Genomic DNA, 19,292 nt, shown 5'->3' on the forward strand with positions numbered 1-19,292 from the left:
ATATCATAAGGTAAAGGTTAGCCTGAACTACTACATAATACATTTCAGCCCAGCCTGGACTGTTATATAACAAAGCTTTGTTTGAAACACTGATCTGAAAAGGAAATTAAGAAAATTTCAGGGCTGGGAATGTGGCATAGTGATAGAGTGCTTGCCTCTAGCATGCATGAATTTCTGGGTTTAACTCCTTGGTAGCACCTAAACACCAGAAGTGGTGCTGTGGCTCAAGTGGTAGAACACTAGCCTTGAGGAAATCTCAAGGACAGTGATCAGGCCCTGAGTTCAGTCCCCAGGACTGGCAATAAATAAATAAATAAATTTTAAAAAATGGGATTGATGGTACAACTCAGTAGTAGAGCACTTGCCTAGCATGTATGAGACCCTGGGTTGAGTCCTCAGCACTGCAAAGGAAAAACAATCCTTGTTACTAAATTAATAAACTTACCCATGAAAATGAAAGGCTTATATACTTGGAGTTTTCACTACAAAATGACACTGGAACAAAGCTTAAATAGGACATTGACTGTGTTTATAGTATAAAACTTTTGAAACTGTTAAAGTATTGATACTATCTAAACAAATCTACAAATTTAATGTAGCCAGTATCAAAATTCCAATGAATTTTGTTTTTACAGAGGCATAAAAAATATCCTGAAAATCTAAAACGGCCTTGAAAAAGAACAAGCTATTATCCTGGTGCAGGCCTGTACTCCCAGAATTTCAGAGGCTGAAGTAGGAGTATTGAGACTTTAAGGCCAGTCTGGCTATAGAGCAAGTTAAAGACCAGCCTGGGATACATATATAGTTAAGACTCCACTTCAAGAATAAATAAAATTTGGGAATGATGTTTCACACATGTAATCTTAGATTCTTGGGAAGTAAAGATTAGGAAGATCAAGATTTGAGACAAGACTAGGCAAAAAAAAAAGTATAAGACACAGTTGAATGAATAAATAACTGGGCATGGTTTTTCATGTCTGCCATTTCAGCTACCATTTCAGCTATGTGGGAAACATATATAAGAAGATTAGGGGGGAGGATGTTCCTCAAATGTTAAAGTACCTGCCTATCTAGCATAAGATGGGAGTGGGCAAGGGAAGAGAAAGAAGAAAAAAGTTGGAAGTCTCTAATTACTTGATTTTGGACATATTACAAAACTAAAGAAATCAAAATAGTATGGTATCAACATAAAAAAATATAGACAGCTGGGTGCCAGTGTCTCATGACCATAAACCTTGTTACTCAGGATTCAGAGATCTGAGGACCACAGTTCATAAGTAGGCAGGAAAATCAGGAGACTTGTAATGCCAATTAAGCACCCAAAAGCCAAAATGGAACTGTAACTTAGGTGGTAGAGCACTAGGCTTGAGCAAAACAGCTCAGGTTCAATGTCTAGGCCCTGAGTTAAAACCACAGAACTGGCTCTGAATTAGACTTGGTTCAGTAAATCTGTAATCCCTGTACTCAGGAGGTAAGTCAGTAACTGAGCTCAAGGACCAGAAGCATGGCCTAATGGTAGAGTTCTTGCCTAGCATGCATAAAGCCCTGGGTTTGATGCCCTGCTACCACATACACAGAAAAAGCTGGAAGTGGTGCTGTTGCTCACGTGGTAGAGTGTCAGCCTTGAGGAAGCCCAAGGACAGTGCTCAGGCCCTGAGTTGAAGGCCCAGGACTGTGTTTGTAGTACCGAGGAATGGAACATGGGGTTCTTTGTGCATGCTAGGCAAGCACTCTACCACTACGCCAGGCCTTTTTTTTTTTTTTTCCCTTTTTGCCAGTCCTGGGGCTTGAAATGAGAGCCTGGGCACTTTTTGCTCAAGGTTAGTGCTCTGCCACTTGAACCACAGCACCACTTCTGGTTTTGTCTGTGTATGTGATACTGAGGAATCAAACCTGGGTCTTTGTTCATGCTAGCCAAGCACTCTACTACTAGGCCAAACTCCCAGACCAATCTTTCTTTTTTTAAACCTAGTAAAAGTCAGCTGACAGGAGCTTGGGGAATGTAGCCTTGAAGGTTTTTTTAGGTCTTCTAACTTCCTACCCCCTTCCCCAGTTATTTGAATGTAATATAATTCAGACAAGACTCAGGGAGATATGAACAGGACCACAACACTGATACAATAAGATGGTAAAAACCGCTTAATTTTTGCCATCTTATTTAGGAATTTTCATTTACACACAACTAATCAGCTAGATGCTGATAACACACATTTGTAATCCTAGCTCATTGGGAGGCTGAGATCTGAGGATTATGGTTCAAAGCCAGCCTGGGCAGGAACATCTATGAGACACTTATTTTCAATTAAGCACCCAAAAACCCAGAGATAGAGCTGTGGCTTAAGTGGTAGAGTGCTAGTCTGAAGCAAAAACAGCCCAGGTACAGCGCCAGAGCCCAGCATAAAAAAAAAAAAATCAGAAATTCAATCCTGATTAGAATAGGCCTGACTCCTTTCAGCACTGTGACAAAATAACGGAAAATTTAAGGGAAGATTTTTTTTTTTTTTCAAGTTCTGGGGCTTGAATTCAGGGCTGGGTTTCTTTTGCACAAAGCTAGCTCTCTACTACGGAGCCACAGTGCCTCCTCTGGCTTTTTCTGTTTATGTGGTACTGAGGAATTCAACCCTGGGCTTTATGCATGCTAGACAAGTACTTTACCACTAAGCCACATTCCCAGCCCTGGGGAGAATTTTTTGTGTGTGCCAGTACTAGCACACACGCAGGGCCAGGACACTTCTTTAGCTTTTTTGCTCATGGCTGGCATCCCACAGCTCTCCTGGCTTTTTTGTAGAAGTAGAGGGGATAAGAGTCTCATAAGCTATTCTGCCTGAACTGGTTGCAAACATTGATCCTTAGATCTCAGCTTCCTAAGTAGCTAGAATTACATGTATGCACCACCAGCACCCAGTGAGGAAATATGTTTTGATTCATGGTTTCAGAGGTTTCCGTCTAAAGTTATTGGCTTCACTGATTCTGGAGCCAAGTAAGGACAGCATCATAGTAGTGGGAACCTTTAGCAGCAGCTACTTCCCTTAGGGAGGACAAAAAACAGAGACAGAAAAGGATCAGAGAGGAGGTATGATCTTCAAAGGCACACTGCCCAACCCTACTGATCTACTTCATCCAGTTAGATGCCAACTCCTAAATGCTCTACACCTAACATAGTGTAACCAGCTGGGACCAAGAACTTATATGTCTATGGGGAAATTTCATATTTAAACCATAAAACTTTATCCCTGAGCCAGGCACTGGTGACTCATGCCTGTAATCCTAACTACTCAGGAGGCTGAGATCTGAGGATCACAGTTTGAGTTTTCTCAAGGCTAGCGCTCTAACACTTGTGCCATAGCACCACTTTCGGCTTTGTGAATGTGGTTCTGAGGAATTGAACTCAGGGCTTCGTGCATGCTAGACAATCAATCTACCACCAGGCTAACCTCCAAGGCTCTTAAATGAACTTATACCTCTATGCCATTGACCCTAGTATGGATGGCATGTGGCCAATTCTAGAGATTTATTCAAGTTATCTCTTCTGTTGTCCTAGCACAATGTCTGGGTCTGGTCAACAATTTGGAAATATAAATTTAAAACAATATCATTCATCACAGCATCAAAAAATATGAAATATTTATGTCAGTCTGATAAATAATACAGACAGATAATAAACAATTTTGTGATAATGGAGGTTGAGATATCTCAGGATCTAATATGAGAAATATGAAAATCTTGGGTATATATTCTGAAAGAATGTAAGACAACATATAAGAAACCTGCATACACATATTTAATACAGCTTTGTTCACCATAGCTAATGGTGAAATCAGCAAAGTGCCCAACAATGGATGAATGTGTAAAGAAAATATGGTTCAAATGTACCATGCATTGGGCTGGGACTTTGGCCTAGTGGTAGAGTCCTTGCCTAGCATGCACAATGACCCAGGTTCAATTCCTCAGTACCACATACATAGAAAAAGCCAGAAGTGGTGCTATGGCTCAAGTGGCAGACCACTAGTCTTGAGAAAGCCCAAGGACAATACTAAGGCCCTGAGTTCAAGTCCCAAGACTGGCAAAAAAAATGTACCATGGAATATTAATTTGCCAAAAAGAAAAATAAAATCATTTTATTTGCAGTAAATTGGATAGAGCTGGAGAGCATCATGTTGGGCAAAGTGAGCCAAGCTTAAAAAACCAAATGTAGGCTATTTTCACTCATTTTCAGAATCTAGACTTTAAAGACATATATATGTATGTGTGAAATATATAGATATATTTTTTCCTTTTCTTTTTCTTTATTTGTGGGTCATGGGGCTTGAACTCTGGGCCTGGGGGCTATCCCTGAGCTCTTTAGCCCAAGGCTGCCACCCTACCCCTGAGCCATAACCTCACTTCCAGTTTTCTAGAGATTAATTGGAGTCTCTGATTCTTAGTGCCTGTGCTGGCTTTGAACCTTGATCCTTAGATCTCAGCTTCCTGAATAGCTAGGATTGTAGGTGTGAGCCACCAAGCCCAGCTTTCTTTTTTTTTTTTTTTTTGGTTGGTCATGGGACTTGAACTCTGGGCCTGGACACTGTCCCTAATCTCTTCAGTTCAAGGATAGCAGTCTACCATTTGAGCCACAGCACCAATTCCTATTTTCTGGTGGATAATTGGAGATAAGACTCTCACAGAGAATCCTGAGTAGCTAGGATTACAGGCTTGAACCACTGGTTCCTACCAGAGAAGAGGAGAAAAAAAAAAAAAAAAAAAAAAAAAAAAAATATATATATATATATATATATATATATATATATATATGAGCCATCAGGCCCAGCTTTTTCCTGCAAGAAAAGTATATATATAGAAAAAGTATATATATACTTTAAGTCTAGAAACCCTTAGAGTAGTTTTAGCCCAAAACCAAACACCTCAAAATCAGGAGTCTGTCATCTAAGCTCTAGTTTGAAAACTGGCTGGCTCAATACCTAAAAAGAGCCAGTATTTCTGTTCTAATACAAGTGCAGAGGGAAAGTCTGATGTCGCAAGCTCAAGGCAATCAGGAAGAAGCAGTTCCCTCTATTTTGCCTTTTTGTTCTTGTCAGAACTTCAACTGATTGTGCAATACTATCCCTTACTAAGAAGGACAATCTTCTACACTGAGACTCCTGATTCAAATGTTAGGTCATCCAAAGTTGCTTTCATAATATAAATGTTTGAGTGTTTCATGGCCTGAACAAGTTGACACATAAAATTAACTATCACAACTATCAACAGAGTAAAAAGATAACAAAATGAGGAAAAAAATATTTAAAGATCACACCCTTTTGGGGACTATTATGTATATATATGAAACACTTTATTGTGGTAATAATGGTGTTTTAACTCAAGGCCTTAAGTTTACCAAGCAGGCATTTTGCCAAAGAGCCACACATTCAGTCCTCCCTCCCCCACATTTATTTATTTATTTATTTTATTTAGCCAGTCCTGGGGCTTGAACTCAGGGGCCTGGGCACTGTCCTTAGGCTTTTTTTTTTTTTTTTTTTTTTGCCAGTCCTGGGCTTGAGCTCAGGGCCTGAGCACTGTCCTTGGACTTTCTCAAGGCTAGAGCTCTACCACTTGAGCCTCAGCACCACTTCTGGCTTTTTTGTATGTATGTGGTACCAAGGAATCAAACCCGGGTCTTTGTGCATGCTAGGCAAGCTCTTTAACCACTAGGCCAAACTCCCAGCCCTTGTCCTTGGTCTTTCTTAAGGCTAGTGCTAGTACTTGAACCACAGCACCACTTCTGACTTTTTTCCATGTATGTGGTATTGAGGAATAGAACTCAGGGCTTCTTTTATGCTAGGCCAGCACTCTCTCAGTAGGCCATGCTTCTGGCCCCTGTCCTTGAGTTTTTTCAAGATCAGCACTCTACCACTTGAGCCACAGCATCACTTCTGACCTTTTCTGTTTATGTGGTACTGAGGAATCCAACCCAGGGTTTCATGCATGCTAGGCAAGCATTCTACCACTGAGCCACATTCCCAGTCAACACTGGTTATTTTGAGATAGGGTTTCACCTTTGTGTTTTTTTTTTTTTTCCTCATTTCAAGTTTAGGGTTTCACTTTTTGCCTAGGCCTTTGTCTGGACTGTGATTTTTCCTATTGTACACATCAAACTGTAGCTGGGATGGCATATGGTTATATATGCAACCATATCCAGATTTTTCCATTGAGAATAGACTCTTATAGAAAAGTAGCTGTAATGACAATGTGCCTGCCTAGCAAGTTCAAGGTACTGTGGTCAAATCTCAATATTGGAAAAAACAAACAAAACAAAACAAACTACAACAACAAAAGGCAAGTCAGAGAGATGGAATCTGCCTGGGCTAGTTTCAAACCATGATTTTGCCAATCTCATCTTCCCAAATAGGACTGAATCACAACATGGGACTAAAGAACACATACAACTTGACAAGAACAAAGAAACCCAATTCATAAACAGACCAAGGACTTGAAGAGATACAAACATGGCTGATAAATACATCAAAAGATGTTCAGCCACACAAATCATTACAACATAAGTATTGGTGGCACATGCCTGAATTCTAAACCATTTTGGAAGCTGAGGCAGAAGAATATTGAGTTCAAGGTTGGTCTGGAATATTTAGTGAGAGACTCAGTTTCAAACAAACAAACCAAAAAAACCAAAAAAACTTTACATAAATTAAGAAAAGAATCAGCTCTAATGAGACATACTTGTAATCCTAACACTTGAGGTAGAGGCAGGAGATTTATAAATGTCCTATACCAGGGCCTGGAGCATGGCCCTGGTAGAGTGCTTGCCTAGCATGCTCGAAGCCCTGGGTTTGATTACTCAGTACCAAATAAAGTATAGAGGCTAACCTTGAGAAAGCCCAAGGACAGTGCCCAGGCCCTAAGTTCAAGCCCCAAGACTGGCAAAAAAAAAAAAAAAAAAAAAAAAGCTAAAGTGAAACCCCTTTGTTCAATTAACATACTCTTTAAAAAAAAAAGTGGCAGGAAATTAAAGCAGTTTAAAATAAAAATGTTGTGATCTGATAACTTCTGACTTACTACCCACCTCTCTGGCTCGAAGGAGTTGTGCTTGCTCAATTTTTTTGAGGATTTTTTTCACTGAGAATGGCATATCTAGTTCAGAGCTCAGTAGATCTTCGGAGCTTTGAGTCTTTTTCCTTTTTATCAAACTGATGGAAATCTGGCTTTCATTTTCTGAATCCGAGTCACTGTTGAACGTTTCTTGCATTTTGGCTAACATTTTGAAATTTGGAATAACTTTTATTTCCTCTTCTCGCCTCCTTCCTCTTCTTTTTCACAAAAGGTAGGAAAATGTTAATTCATGTCCTTTAGGAAACTAGAAGCCTGCCTTCCAGAGCTATTGGCTTGCTCTGTTGTCAATTTGGTTGTTAATCAAATTGTATTCCTATCTGGTGATGTCATAATATTATAGGTAGAGAACAAACATTCCATATGTGCAATGGTAGATGGGGGAAAGAGGGAGAATAGGTGGGAAAGTTGAGACAACAGGAATGCTAAGAAAAATAGAAGATGTAGCTCTGCATAAATGAACTTAAAAACTTAGCTGTTAGAAATCAAGCTTCAAGGGCCGGGAGTTTGGCCTAGTGGTTAAAGTGCTTGCCTAGCATGCATGAAGACCCGGGTTCGATTCCTCGGTACCACATACATAGATAAAAGCCAGAAGTGGTGCTGAGGCTCAAGTGGTAGAGCTCTAGCCTTGAGAAAGTCCAAGGACAGTGCTCAGGCCCTGAGCTCAAGCCCAGGACTGGCAAAAAAAAAAAAAAAAAAAAAAAAAGAAATCAAGCTTCAAGCCAGGTGCAGTGGCTCACGCCTGTAATCCTACCAAGTCAGGAGGCTCAGATCCGAGGATCAAGGTTCAAAGCCAGCCTGAGCACAAAAGGACCTGAGATTCTTATCTTCAATTAACTTCTAGAAAAGGGGAAGTAGGGCTTGGCTCAAGGGTAGGGCAGTAACCTGGAGCTGAAGAGCTCAGGGACAACGCCCAGGCCTAGGAGTAGGTGATAGTCTTGAGCTGAAGACCTCAGGGACAGTGCCCAGGCTAACTTCAAGCTCCATGACCCACAACATAAACAAAAACAAACTCACGCTCCAGAGTTTCAAATGTAAGTGTTTCTTCTCTCTTCCTGGGTTTCTGCTTAAATCTATAATGAAAGATGATGCTACATTTTCCTCAATTGCCCTTTAGCTCTTCCCAGACATGTAGTAACTTGGAAGATATATAGATATCATTCCCTGCACTACCCATTCACTGGGTATTTCAAGAAGTCTGGCTGATTGAAGAATGCTTTGAAGTTCCATAGTTGTACTTTAAAAACTTTGTAGGTAATTCTATAGGCTGCTTTCTACCTGAAAATGCCATTTGGTTGGGCAGCTGTGATTAAAAAAATGAAATGATTTAGGGGACTGAAGCAACTTAAGGACAAGATGTTATTATTGGTTTCATAGCTTCATGGGTTTTTTATTTTTCATTTAAATATAGGAGAGAGCCAGGCTCATACCTGGAATGCTAATTATTCTGGAGGCTGAGAACTGAGGATCATGTTTTGAAGCCAGCCAAGGCAAAAAGAGTTGAGGTGTGTGGCTCAAGTAGTAGAGCATTAGCCTTAAGCAAAAATGCTAAAGGACAGTGCCTAGGCCTGAGTTCAAGCCCAAGTATCAGCACACATAAAAAGAGAGGGAGGAAGGGAGAGACAGAGACAGAGACAGAGACAGAGACACAGAGAGAGAACAAGTAACTATGAGCTCAACACCTGAAATGAGCAAATACTAAAGTATTTGTCATACTTATTTCAGGTAGTTTGTTCTTTTTCCTTTTTGCCTGTTCTGGGCTTGAACTCAGGTCCTGGGCTGTGTCCCTGAGTCTCTCTGTTCAAGGCTAGCACTTGAGCCATTTTGACACTTCTGGCTTTTTTTTTTTTTTTTGCCAGTCCTAGGGCTTGAACTCAGGGTTTGAACACTGTCCTTGGGCTTTCTTAAGGCTAGCATTCTAACATTTGAGCCACAGCATCATTTCTGGCTTTTTCTATATATGTGGTACCAAGGAATCAAACCTGGGTCTTCGTGCATGCTAGGCAAGCACTCTACCACTAGGCCAACTCCTGGTCCCACTTCTGGCTTTTTTTTGTTTATGTAGTAGTGAGGAATCCAACGCAGAGCTTCCTGCAAACTAGACAAGCACGCTACCACTAAGTCACACTACTACCCCTTTGTTTCTTTTTCTTTTCAGCTTTGCTTCAAATGTTCTTTTTCAGATACAATATTGCTATGAAGCCCAGGCTGGCCTTAATTCAAAGTTTTCTGGACTCCTGGAGTGCTGTGCATCAGCGTGCCTGAACAGATGTTTTAAATAAAGGAAAGCATTACAAAGTTGACCTCCCTTTTTGTTCCTTGTCTATCCCATTCCATAGCACTACTGGCTTTTTCTGTGTATGAGGTACTGAGGAATTGAATCCAGGGCTTGGAGCATGATAGGCAAACACTTTATCACTAAGCCACATTCCCAGCCCCATCTTTAAATCACCTCTTTGACTATTTTGTTGATAACAATATTAGGCTATAAAAGCCTTATATGAATTTCCCTAGTAGAGACAAACCAACCTAAAAATTTGTCAACTAAAGTAATTTGCCATTTTTTTCTCTCTTTCTCTTCCATTTTCCAAGCAGCATGGAATTCATCATCAACTGGGAATTAAAGCTTTTTAAAAACCAGTTTTAAAATTGTCATAATTGGACAAGCATTTGTGGAGACACTGTTATGCAGTTATCATTATCCTAAACTGAGAAGACTTTATGAAAGGATTGCTATGAAAAACTAAAGAACGACAAAAAAAAAAGTAAGATGGAATAATAAAGGGCTAACAAAGGTCATGAAGAGATCTGTGGGAAACAGTCTTGGGAAAATCTTATGGACTGAGATGGTTGATTGACAAATGAAGGCATTTCCAACAGGGAAGACATCTTGAGCCATGGCTTTGGAGGTGAGTACTACCAATTTTTTCTGAGGAGGGAAGAAGGCCATCCTCAGTTTGATCACTGAGATAAAGTAGTGCAGGGGTGATGAGATTAGGAAGGGGTAGACTACCATCAACAGCAATTTAATGGTTGAAATAGTTTGGTATTTAAGTGAGAAAGTTATCAAAGGCACATGGAGGGGCCAGGAGTTTGGCCTAGTGGTAGAGTGCTTGCCTAGCATGCAGGAAGACCCAGATTCAATCTCAGGACCACATACATAGAAAAAGCCAGAAGCGGTGCTGTGGCTCAAGTGGTAGAGCTCTAGCCTTGAGAAAGCTCAAGGACAGTGTTCAGGTCCTGAATTCAAGCCCCAGGACTGGGAAAAAAAAAAAAAAGCAAATGGAAGGGCTGGAAGCAAGCTCAAGGTCAGTGAGCAGGCCCTGAATTCAAGCCCGGGGAATGGCAGAAGAAAAAAAGAAAAGAAAAAAGCAAATGGAATCAGAATCAGATTTAAAAGATTTTAGTTTAACACCAGGTGTGGTGGCTCATGCCGATAATTGTAGCTACTCAGGAAGTTGAGATTTGAGGATCTTGGTTCAAAGCCAGCCCAGCACTAAAGTTCATGAGACTCTTATCTCCAATTAACCACCAGAAAACTGGAAGTGGCACTGTGGTTCAAGGGGTAGGGCAGTACACCAGAAAACTGGAAGTGGCACTGTGGTTCAAGGGGTAGGGCAGTACACCAGAAAACTGGAAGTGGCACTGTGGTTCAAGGGGTAGGGCAGTACACCAGAAAACTGGAAGTGGCACTGTGCTTCAAGGGGTAGGGCAGTACACCAGAAAACTGGAAGTGGCACTGTGGTTCAAGGGGTAGGGCAGTACACCAGAAAACTGGAAGTGGAACTGTGGTTCAAGGGGTAGGGAGTACACCAGAAAACTGGAAGTGGCACTGTGGTTCAAGGGGTAGGGCAGTAGCCTTGAACTGTAGAGCTCTGGGACAACACTCAGGCCCAGAGTTCAAGTCCCACAATGACCCCCCCCCAAAAAAATTGGTTTAAATAAACCCTTCAGTTTAGGAGGATTAAAAAAAATAACAGAAGAAAATGTTTGAAAAGATCACAAGACTAAGAAAGGTATTATTAGAATAAGCGTCGAAGGAAAAGGTAAGGGAAAGATAAATCTAGCAAATTAATTTTTAATGCATTTTGTTTGAATAAAGTAGAATCTCAACGAAGAGGCTACTAATTAACATTAAATCGAGCGCTGTAGCATAATAATCTGGGGATCAAATACTTGAGAGTTTAGGTCAAAGTTCTTTAAAGGTGTGTCAGTAGGGAAACTTGGCAGTCCTAGTGTTAAAACGGGGAATATTTTAAGATTATTTCACTTATATTTTACTATGGTAAGCATTTAATATACGGGAGCTGTAATAAGTAAAAATATTTGCACTTAATGCAGTTTTTCCAGGACTTAAAACTATGCCCCTCCCCCGCGCCGTGAGCCATTACGTGTTAGCAAGCGTGGGTGTTTTAGTACGTTTAGCACTAGATCGGTTGTTAACTAGATCTGGATATTGAACTGTGAAAACCGCGGCTACCAGTAGTGGGGCAAGTGATTAAGAAGCTAACGATAAAACTTCCACACTACTCCGTGTCCCAGAATGGTGCCTCCTGTTGAGCGTCGTTTGCCCACCCCTACTCCTTTACTGCAGACAGAGGATAGTACATTCCACACTGCCGCGGGCTTCAAGTGGGGCCAGAGTAGAGCGCGCCTTGAGCTGCTTCTCCTCCCGGAAGTAGTTTGTCTGTAAAACAGGAAGCAGTTGCTGTTTCAAGGGAGGCGGGACCGGGCGGGTAAGGCCGCAGCGGCTGACGGCGGGGGAGGAGCCGGTCCACTGCCGGGTGGAGGGACAAGGCGAGTGTCCTTATCCCAGTGATTGGGGCTCGGGCCTGTGAGCCAGTTGGAGTCGCGGCGTCGGGAACGAGCGGAGGGTCCGAGTGGAAGAAGATATGTTGCTCTTCGTGGAGGTAAGTGGATTCGGTCTTCTTGGTCCCCTGTGAGGAGCGCTCCGGAACGTGGCGGCGCCTGCGGGTCCCAGCGCCATGTGACTTTCCAGGCCCCACACGCCGCGGAGCCGGCAGACAGGCTGACACAGCACCTGGGCCGCGCAGGCCCGCTGCTCCACTCCAACACTTGAGGGGGCTGTGGGAGGGGGGCGAGGCCTGCGGCGGGGGAGAGTGGAAGGTGGGGTGTCGGGGACTTGTCTGGTGCGGTGTGAGGGCCAGTGAGAAAGGAAAGTGTCCCATATGGACCTCCTGAAGGAGGCAGACGGGCGAGGGAGGGGCGGAGTCTGTCGGGGAAATGGGTAATCAGGTGGGCGCCCTCTGCGAGGGAGACGGAACCTCGCGGGGCTGTCTGGGAGGGAGGTGAGAGCAACATGTGGGATCGCGGGGTGGAGGGTGACGGAGAGGAGAAGGTGAAATGCAGTTACGTGGGGTTGGTTGTGATTTTCCTTTAAATTTACTTTGGAGTGTTTTTGAAAAGAAAATCGAAAGCGTTTTAGCAACGTCTACCAAATTTTGTGAGGTCCTCGTCCTTCTGTCTCTGGAACGTTCGGGGAGGGGGTGGTGAAAGCGAGTTACTGTGAAGGAAGAAGCCGGTAGGATTGAAGCCTTGAAAGGCACCGCTTTGACCTTTTGTAAAAGTTACTCTGGCTGCGGCTGCGTATTGCAGGTCGATTTTGTGAACCGATTAAAAAGCTCTTCACAAGGAAAATTCCAAGAATGAGAAAACTTCACTTGAGAGAAGCCAATTTGTGTGTGTGTAGGGGGGGTGGTATTTGAACAATACAAATACTTTTGTTGCTTTAACGGGGACGGCTGTTGTACTCATGTTAGGTTTCAAGGTAATGAAAGTTGCCTTATAGAAATACGAAGTTTAGTTTTCCTCATTTCTCTCCTGTGTGCAGTGAGCATCAGCTGACTGTTTGGCTAGTGCTTTGAGTAGATTCCAGATCATGTTGTACTTACATTGTGGAAACGTCAAACCAGCAAAGCTGCAACTTGGCAACTGGGCATTTGTTAGCTGTGCCCGTATAAAAAAATCTTTTCAGTGAGTGAAGGAATTTACAGGTTGTATAATGGACTCGGGCCAGTCTATTAGGGGACAGGGGGTTCTGGAGTGGTGTGGGAGAATTTTACTCTGTACTGTTCCAGCATAAAGTACATGATTTTGCTTTTTTTTCTTCAGGCTGTTAAGGTGAAGCTGATAATTTTGAGATCTTTAAGTTCAGCATTTGAGAAATTTTGTTTTGGTACAGATACTGGGACCTGAATTCAGGACCTCTTGTTCTTATACGCAACCATTTGAGCGGAGGCCCTTGTACTCTTATCAGTTGAGCTACTCCTTCACTTTTTGCTGGTTAATTGGAGATGAGTGTGTCTCAGATTTGTCTGCTTAGCCTGGCTTTGAACACAAATCCTCAGATCTCAGGGCCCACCTTGTTAGATCTTATTAATTTTTTTTTCTTGGGAGGTGATGATAGTGTGGTTGGTGGGGCTTGAATTCAGGCCCTGACCACTGTCCCTGATCTCTGCTGAAGACTAGCTCTCTACCACTTTAAGCCATAGGTCTGCTTCCGGTTTTCTGGTGGTTAGTTGGAGATAGGAGTCTCATGGACTTCCGTCTGGGCTGGCTTAGAAACTTGATCCTCTGATCCTTGGATCTCAGTTTCCTGAATAGCTAGAATTACAGGTGTGAACCACTACTGCCTGGCTTAAGTTATTTTTTTTTTCCCCTAATTTTGGGACTTGAACTCTGGGCCTGGGCCTTGTCTGTGAGCTCTTCACCTCCAGGCTGCTGCCCTACCCCTTGAGCCACAGCTCCATTTCTGGTTTTCTGGTGGTTAATTGGCGCTAAGAGTCTCAAGGACTTTAGAGACCAGCTTTGTACTGCAGTCCTCAGATCTCAGCCTCCTGAGTAGCTAGGATTATAGGTGTGAGCCACCACCCCCGGATTAAGTTAGGTTTTAAAAAGATAGCTACTAGAGCTGGAAGTGTGGCCTAGTGGTAGAGAACTTGCCTAGTATGCACCAAGCTCTCCTCAGAACCACATACACAGAAAAAGCCAGAAGTGGTGTTGTGGCTCAAATGTGGTTGAGTGCTGGCCTTGAGAAAGCCCAAGGACAGTGCCCAGGCCCTGAGCTCAAGCCCCAGGACTGGCAAAAAAAAAAAAAAAAAAAAAGGCACTACTACTTTAGAATATTAATGATATTGTATTACCCTCCTCCCTCTTTAGCATATATAAATAGTACAAGAGATTTCCTTTACCTCCTCTATTATGTATTTATATGTTTCTAGTCCTCAGTCTTTTGAGACATGAGCTCCATACGTAGCTCAGGCTGGCCTTGAACTGGAGATTATACAGCCAAGTGGTGGTACAGGGTGCTTTACCATGTCAGGGTTGTTTATCATGTTTTAATCCCTGTTTCCCTTCAACAACTAGAAACTACACTTTAATCATGGTTAGTTGAGTTTAGAAATGTTGTGCCATGTAGATAATTCATATTTTAAGTGTGTATGTTTTTGCCTACCAAAATAAAAGAATGATGTTTATAAGCTGGGCCCCAGTGGCTTACTCCTGTAGTACTAGCTACTCTGGAGGCTGAGATCTAAGGATTGTGGTTTGAAGCTAGCCTGGGCAGAAAAGTCTGTGAAACACTTCAGTTAACTACAAAAAGCCAGAAGTGTAACAGTAGATCGCCAGCTTTAAGCACAAAAGCTCAGAGACCACTCCAAAGCCCAGAGTTCAAACCCCAGGACTGGCAAAAAGTTAGGTGTGATTTCTGTCTTTATTGTTCACAAATATCATCATGTTCTGATGGTGTGCAATGTGTATATCGTTTTTAGTGGTACTGGAGTTTTTAATTCAGTTCCTCATGCTTGATAAGCAGGTGTTCTATCACTTGAGCCCCTGGGCTTTTGCCCAGGATGGACTCTAGTCTCCATCCTTTTACCTATGTCTTCTGATTAGCTGGGGTCAGTCACTGGCTTCATATGAGTTTTATTGAAAATCAGTGTAATTAAATAGTAAGGTCTGAATATATAGTGTTAAAATCAGTCAAGAGCTGGGCTCCAGTGGCTCACCCCTGTAATCCTAGCCACTCATAAGGCTGAGATCTGAGGATCATGGTTCAAAACCATCCCGGGCAGAAAGATCTGTGACACTCTTGTCTCTAATCAACCATCAGAAAACTGGAAGTAGAGCTATGGCTCACAGTGGTAGAGCATTAGCCTTGAAAAAAAGAAAAAACTCAGAAACAACACATTGATTATTTAGCCATTTGTTAACTAACATGTATATATGTGTTTTTAGGGGTTAAATTGAAGGTCTTGCTGACATTCAGAAGAAGATACTCTACCATTGAGCTACTTGAGCCCTCTCCCATACTGGTTCTTATAACTTCATTATAAAGGCATTATTCTCAATGAGGGAAACAAAAGATATCTAAAAGTTATTTAGGTAAAAATAATGTGGGGACTAAAGCTTGAAGTCTGGTTTGTAGAACATAAGTCTTTACCTTTCAAAACTTAATTTTGGGGCTGGTAATTTGGCTTAGTGGTAGAGTGCTTGCCTAGCATGCACAAAGACCAGGGTTCGGTTTCTTGGCACCACATAAACAAAATCCGGAAGTGGTGCTGTGACTCAAATGGTAGAGCATTAGCCTTGAGAAAGCCCAAGAACAGTGCCCAGGCCCTGAGTTCAAGCCCCAGGACTGGCAAAACCAAACCAAACCAAAAACCCCTTAATTTTGCAATTTCCTCTAAGGCAATGATTTTTTTTTTTTTTTTTTTTTTTTTTTGCCAGTGTGTTAGCTTGGTTGAGGAAAAGCTTGCACATTTGTGTTACCTAGCTTCTAAATAGAATCTAGAATCTTTAAAGTTGAATGGTAGTAACAGGCTGTGACTTTGTTAACAGAAAAATTCAGGTGGGTTTTATTGGTTGGTTGTGGTGCCTGAACTCTGGGCACTGTTCCAGAGCTTTTGTGTTCAAGACTAGCACTCTAGCACTTTGAACCACAGCTCCACTTTCGGTTTTCTGGCCGTTAATTGGGGGTAAGCGTCTCAAGGACTTTTTGTGCCCTGGCTGGCTTTGAACCTACATCCTCAGATCTCAGCCTCCTAAGTAGCTATGATTACAGGCGTGAGCCACTGGCTCCCTGTATGTATGTATGCATATATATATGTATATTTTTTTTTGGGTGGGGGGCAATCCTGGGTTTGAGCTCAGGGCCTGAGCACGGTCCTTGAACTTTCTCAAGGCTAGAGCTCTACTACTTGAGCCTCAGCACCACTTCTGCCTTTTTTCTAAGTTTGTGGTACCAAGGAATCAAACCCGGGTCTTTGTGCATGCTAGGCAAGCACTCTACCACTAGGCTAAGCTCCCAGCCCTAATTAGGTGTTTTGTATGTATCCATTTATGTCTTGTATACATTTATATCTAACCTGTCTACTGAAGTTAACAGTCTCTTTGAAGTACTAGTCCCATTTTAGAAGTAAGGGAACTAAGGCACAGACATAAAACTTGCCCAAGATTATATAGATAGTATTTAAGTTAGAACTAAAACTTTTCTTTTTAAGTCTTTAATTGTTAACATTGGAATTTAATGTGTGTAGAGAAGTTGGTGTCAACAGTATTTAATAAGTTGCACTTTTTCACAAATACAGAATAAAATCACTTTACATAAAAAAAGTAAGTCTTACTTGGGCTGGGAATGTGATTTAGTGGTAGAATGCCTGCCTAGCATGCGTGATGCCCTGGATTTGATTCCTCAGTACCATAAAAACAGAAAAAGCCAGAAGTGGCACTGTGGTTCAAGAGGTAGAATGCTAGCCTTGAGCAGAAGGATCCCAGGGACAGTGCCCAGGCCCAGACTTCAAGCCCCAAGACTTGCAAAAAAAAATAAATAAATAAATTTAAAAATTCTTAGCCCTGAGAAGAAAGATGCATTGTCTATCTGAAAAGAGAGGAAGAGAGGTTACAAAAAGCTTAGGTAATTCATAAATTTGTCAGAAGTGACCTGGTTTAAATTGTAAGACAAATTCTGTTAAGTTTGAAACAGCAGTATGCACCTTTCATCTGAGTGCAATTACATTCATATTGTTGTGCAAAATCATCACTACTGTCTACACCCAGTACTCATTTCTTTGGGGAAAACTGAAGCCCAGCTAAGTATTGTGGTGTAATACCAGCACTTGGGAAGCTGAGATAGGTTTCAGAGTTCCAGACAGGCCAGTCTTGGTTATATAGTAACATTTTGTTTCAAAAAACAAAAACAAAAAAATCCCAGAAACTCTTCCTATTAAACAATAGCTCCTCATTTTCCTATCTTTTTATTTCATAATTTGACAAATAATTTTGCCATTAAATAACCTTTCTGACTAGTGTTTTCTGTTTCTATAGATGATAGCCTTCACTGTTTTTGCCTACTAGGCTTAAACGCGAATTAGAATATAGCGGATTTAGCCAGATACTCTTCAGTAAATAAGCACATAAGTGATGGTACTGTACCTTTTATTTCAAGTAGAATCCTTCACATTTTCTATTAACTTTGCTTATAGTTTTAGAAGTTGTTGATTGAATAGTAATTTTAAGAAATATTTAGAGGAAGAAAGTTTTAGTATTTTAAGTAAAATATTAGTGCATGAACAGGGAGAGGCCAGGAGTTTGGCCTAGTGGTAGAGTGCTTGCCTGGCATGCAGAGAAGCCTGGGTTCAATTCCTCAGTACCACATACATAGAAAAAAGCCAAAAGTGGTGCTGTTGCTCAGGCCCTGAGCTCAAGGCCCAGGACTGGCCAAAAAAAAAAAAAAAGTGCATGAACAAATTGTAGTTTTAATTTTTATGGTGCTGGGGTATCAAACTTAGTGTCTTGCGTATGCTAAGCAAGAGCAGTGGCACTGAGCTGTTTACCTCGGGCTTCTGTAAACTGAGATAATTGCCAAGGAAAGTTATTGACTAAGTGAATGTGAACAGTTTTTAAACAGTTCAGTTTTGGCATATCTATTGAGATAGATACAAATACTGAAATTCAGTAAAATGTTAAATAATGAAAATGAGTTAAGAATAAAGTGCTAAAATTGGAATGCAGTGCTCAGAAGTAAGCATAAATGTTTTCACGTGGTACTTCAAATTATAGTATATAAAAATGGTAGTTAGGAATATTAACATTTAACTTGGTAATTATAATTTGTGTCTGTTTTGACTGATAGCTTTATATTTCCAACCAATAAAAGTAATCTTTGATGAAGACATGAACATTTCAAATATATAATTTTGGTTAGTACCTTGGAATATAATTTTTACCTTATAGTTAGAAAAGGGATATTGAGCTTGTATTGAATAGGAGTACAAAGTTGAGGACTCCATATATAAAATGTGAAGCTGGACCGGGAGTTTGGCCTAGTGGTTAAAGTGCTTGCCTAGCATGCATGAAGACCCGGGTTCAATTCCTCGGTACCACATACATAGAAAAAAAGCCAGAAGTGGTGCTGAGGCTCAAGTGGTAGAGCTCTAGCCTTGAGAAAGTCCAAGGACAGTGCTCAGGCCCTGAGCTCAAGCCCAGGACTGGTAAAAAAAAAAAATAATAAAATAAAATAAAATGTGAAGCTATGAAAAGGAAAAGTAATTCTCTTTGAATATACTTAAATGAAAATGGAAAATGATTTGTTAACTTTTATTTATTTTTTGCCAGTCCTGAAAGCTCAGGGCCTGAGCACTGTCCTTGGACATTCTCAAGTCTAGAGCTCTACCACTTGAGCCTCAGCACCACTTCTGACTTTTTTGTATGTATGTGGTACCGAGGAATCGAATCTGGGTCTTCATGTATGCTATGCAAGCACTCTACCACTAGGCCAACCTCCCAGCCCCTACTTGTTAACTCTTAATTGTGTGTGTGTGTGTGTGTGTGTGTGTGTAAGTGTGTGTAATATAGTTGTACAAAGAGATTGAAATTCTGTAAGTCAGATTATGAGTACAATATTTCTTGGTCAGTTTCACTCCTTTTGTTCTTTCCCATTAAATATCTCTTTTGAAATATAATATAATCTGTGTTATGCTTTTGTATGGGGGTAGGTGGGTAGTGTTAAGGGTATAACCCAGGGTTTCCTACATGCTAGGCAAGTGACGTACTGCTGAGCACACATGTCCAAGTTATGTTTTCTTTTGAAGTTCAATGTTTGTTTAAGGCAGGCTTCCAATCTTGAAAGTACTGTACATGTTATTAGATGCTAGCTTTAGTTTCTCTAAGGGTTT

At 41.3% G+C, this 19,292-nt stretch overlaps 2 protein-coding genes and 1 long non-coding RNA gene across 3 annotated transcripts in view; 2 read left to right on the forward strand and 1 right to left on the reverse strand.

Moving 5' to 3' along the window:
• Fam186a (family with sequence similarity 186 member A) overlaps positions 1-7,405 on the reverse strand; it is a 48,489-nt gene extending 41,084 nt beyond the window's left edge. Inside the window, exon 1 of the mRNA XM_090318679.1 lies at positions 7,055-7,405. Coding sequence (XP_090174805.1) covers positions 7,055-7,249 — 195 coding nt within the window. The 5' untranslated portion in view covers positions 7,250-7,405. The remainder of the gene's footprint in view (positions 1-7,054) is intronic.
• The window catches only part of LOC150066823 (uncharacterized), a 91,029-nt gene extending 79,632 nt beyond the window's left edge, over positions 1-11,397 (forward strand). Inside the window, exon 3 of the long non-coding RNA XR_016533719.1 lies at positions 9,694-11,397. This is a non-coding gene — a long non-coding RNA (uncharacterized LOC150066823). The remainder of the gene's footprint in view (positions 1-9,693) is intronic.
• A 353-nt stretch (positions 11,398-11,750) lies between these two features.
• The window catches only part of Larp4 (La ribonucleoprotein 4), a 53,536-nt gene continuing 45,994 nt past the window's right edge, over positions 11,751-19,292 (forward strand). The window contains exon 1 of the mRNA XM_090325645.1: positions 11,751-12,008. Coding sequence (XP_090181771.1) covers positions 11,991-12,008 — 18 coding nt within the window. The 5' untranslated portion in view covers positions 11,751-11,990. The remainder of the gene's footprint in view (positions 12,009-19,292) is intronic.

The sequence above is a fragment of the Megascapheus bottae genome, chromosome 2 (assembly GCF_031878675.1).
Source record: "Megascapheus bottae isolate mThoBot1 chromosome 2, mThoBot2.hap1, whole genome shotgun sequence".
NCBI lineage: Eukaryota > Metazoa > Chordata > Mammalia > Rodentia > Geomyidae > Megascapheus > Megascapheus bottae.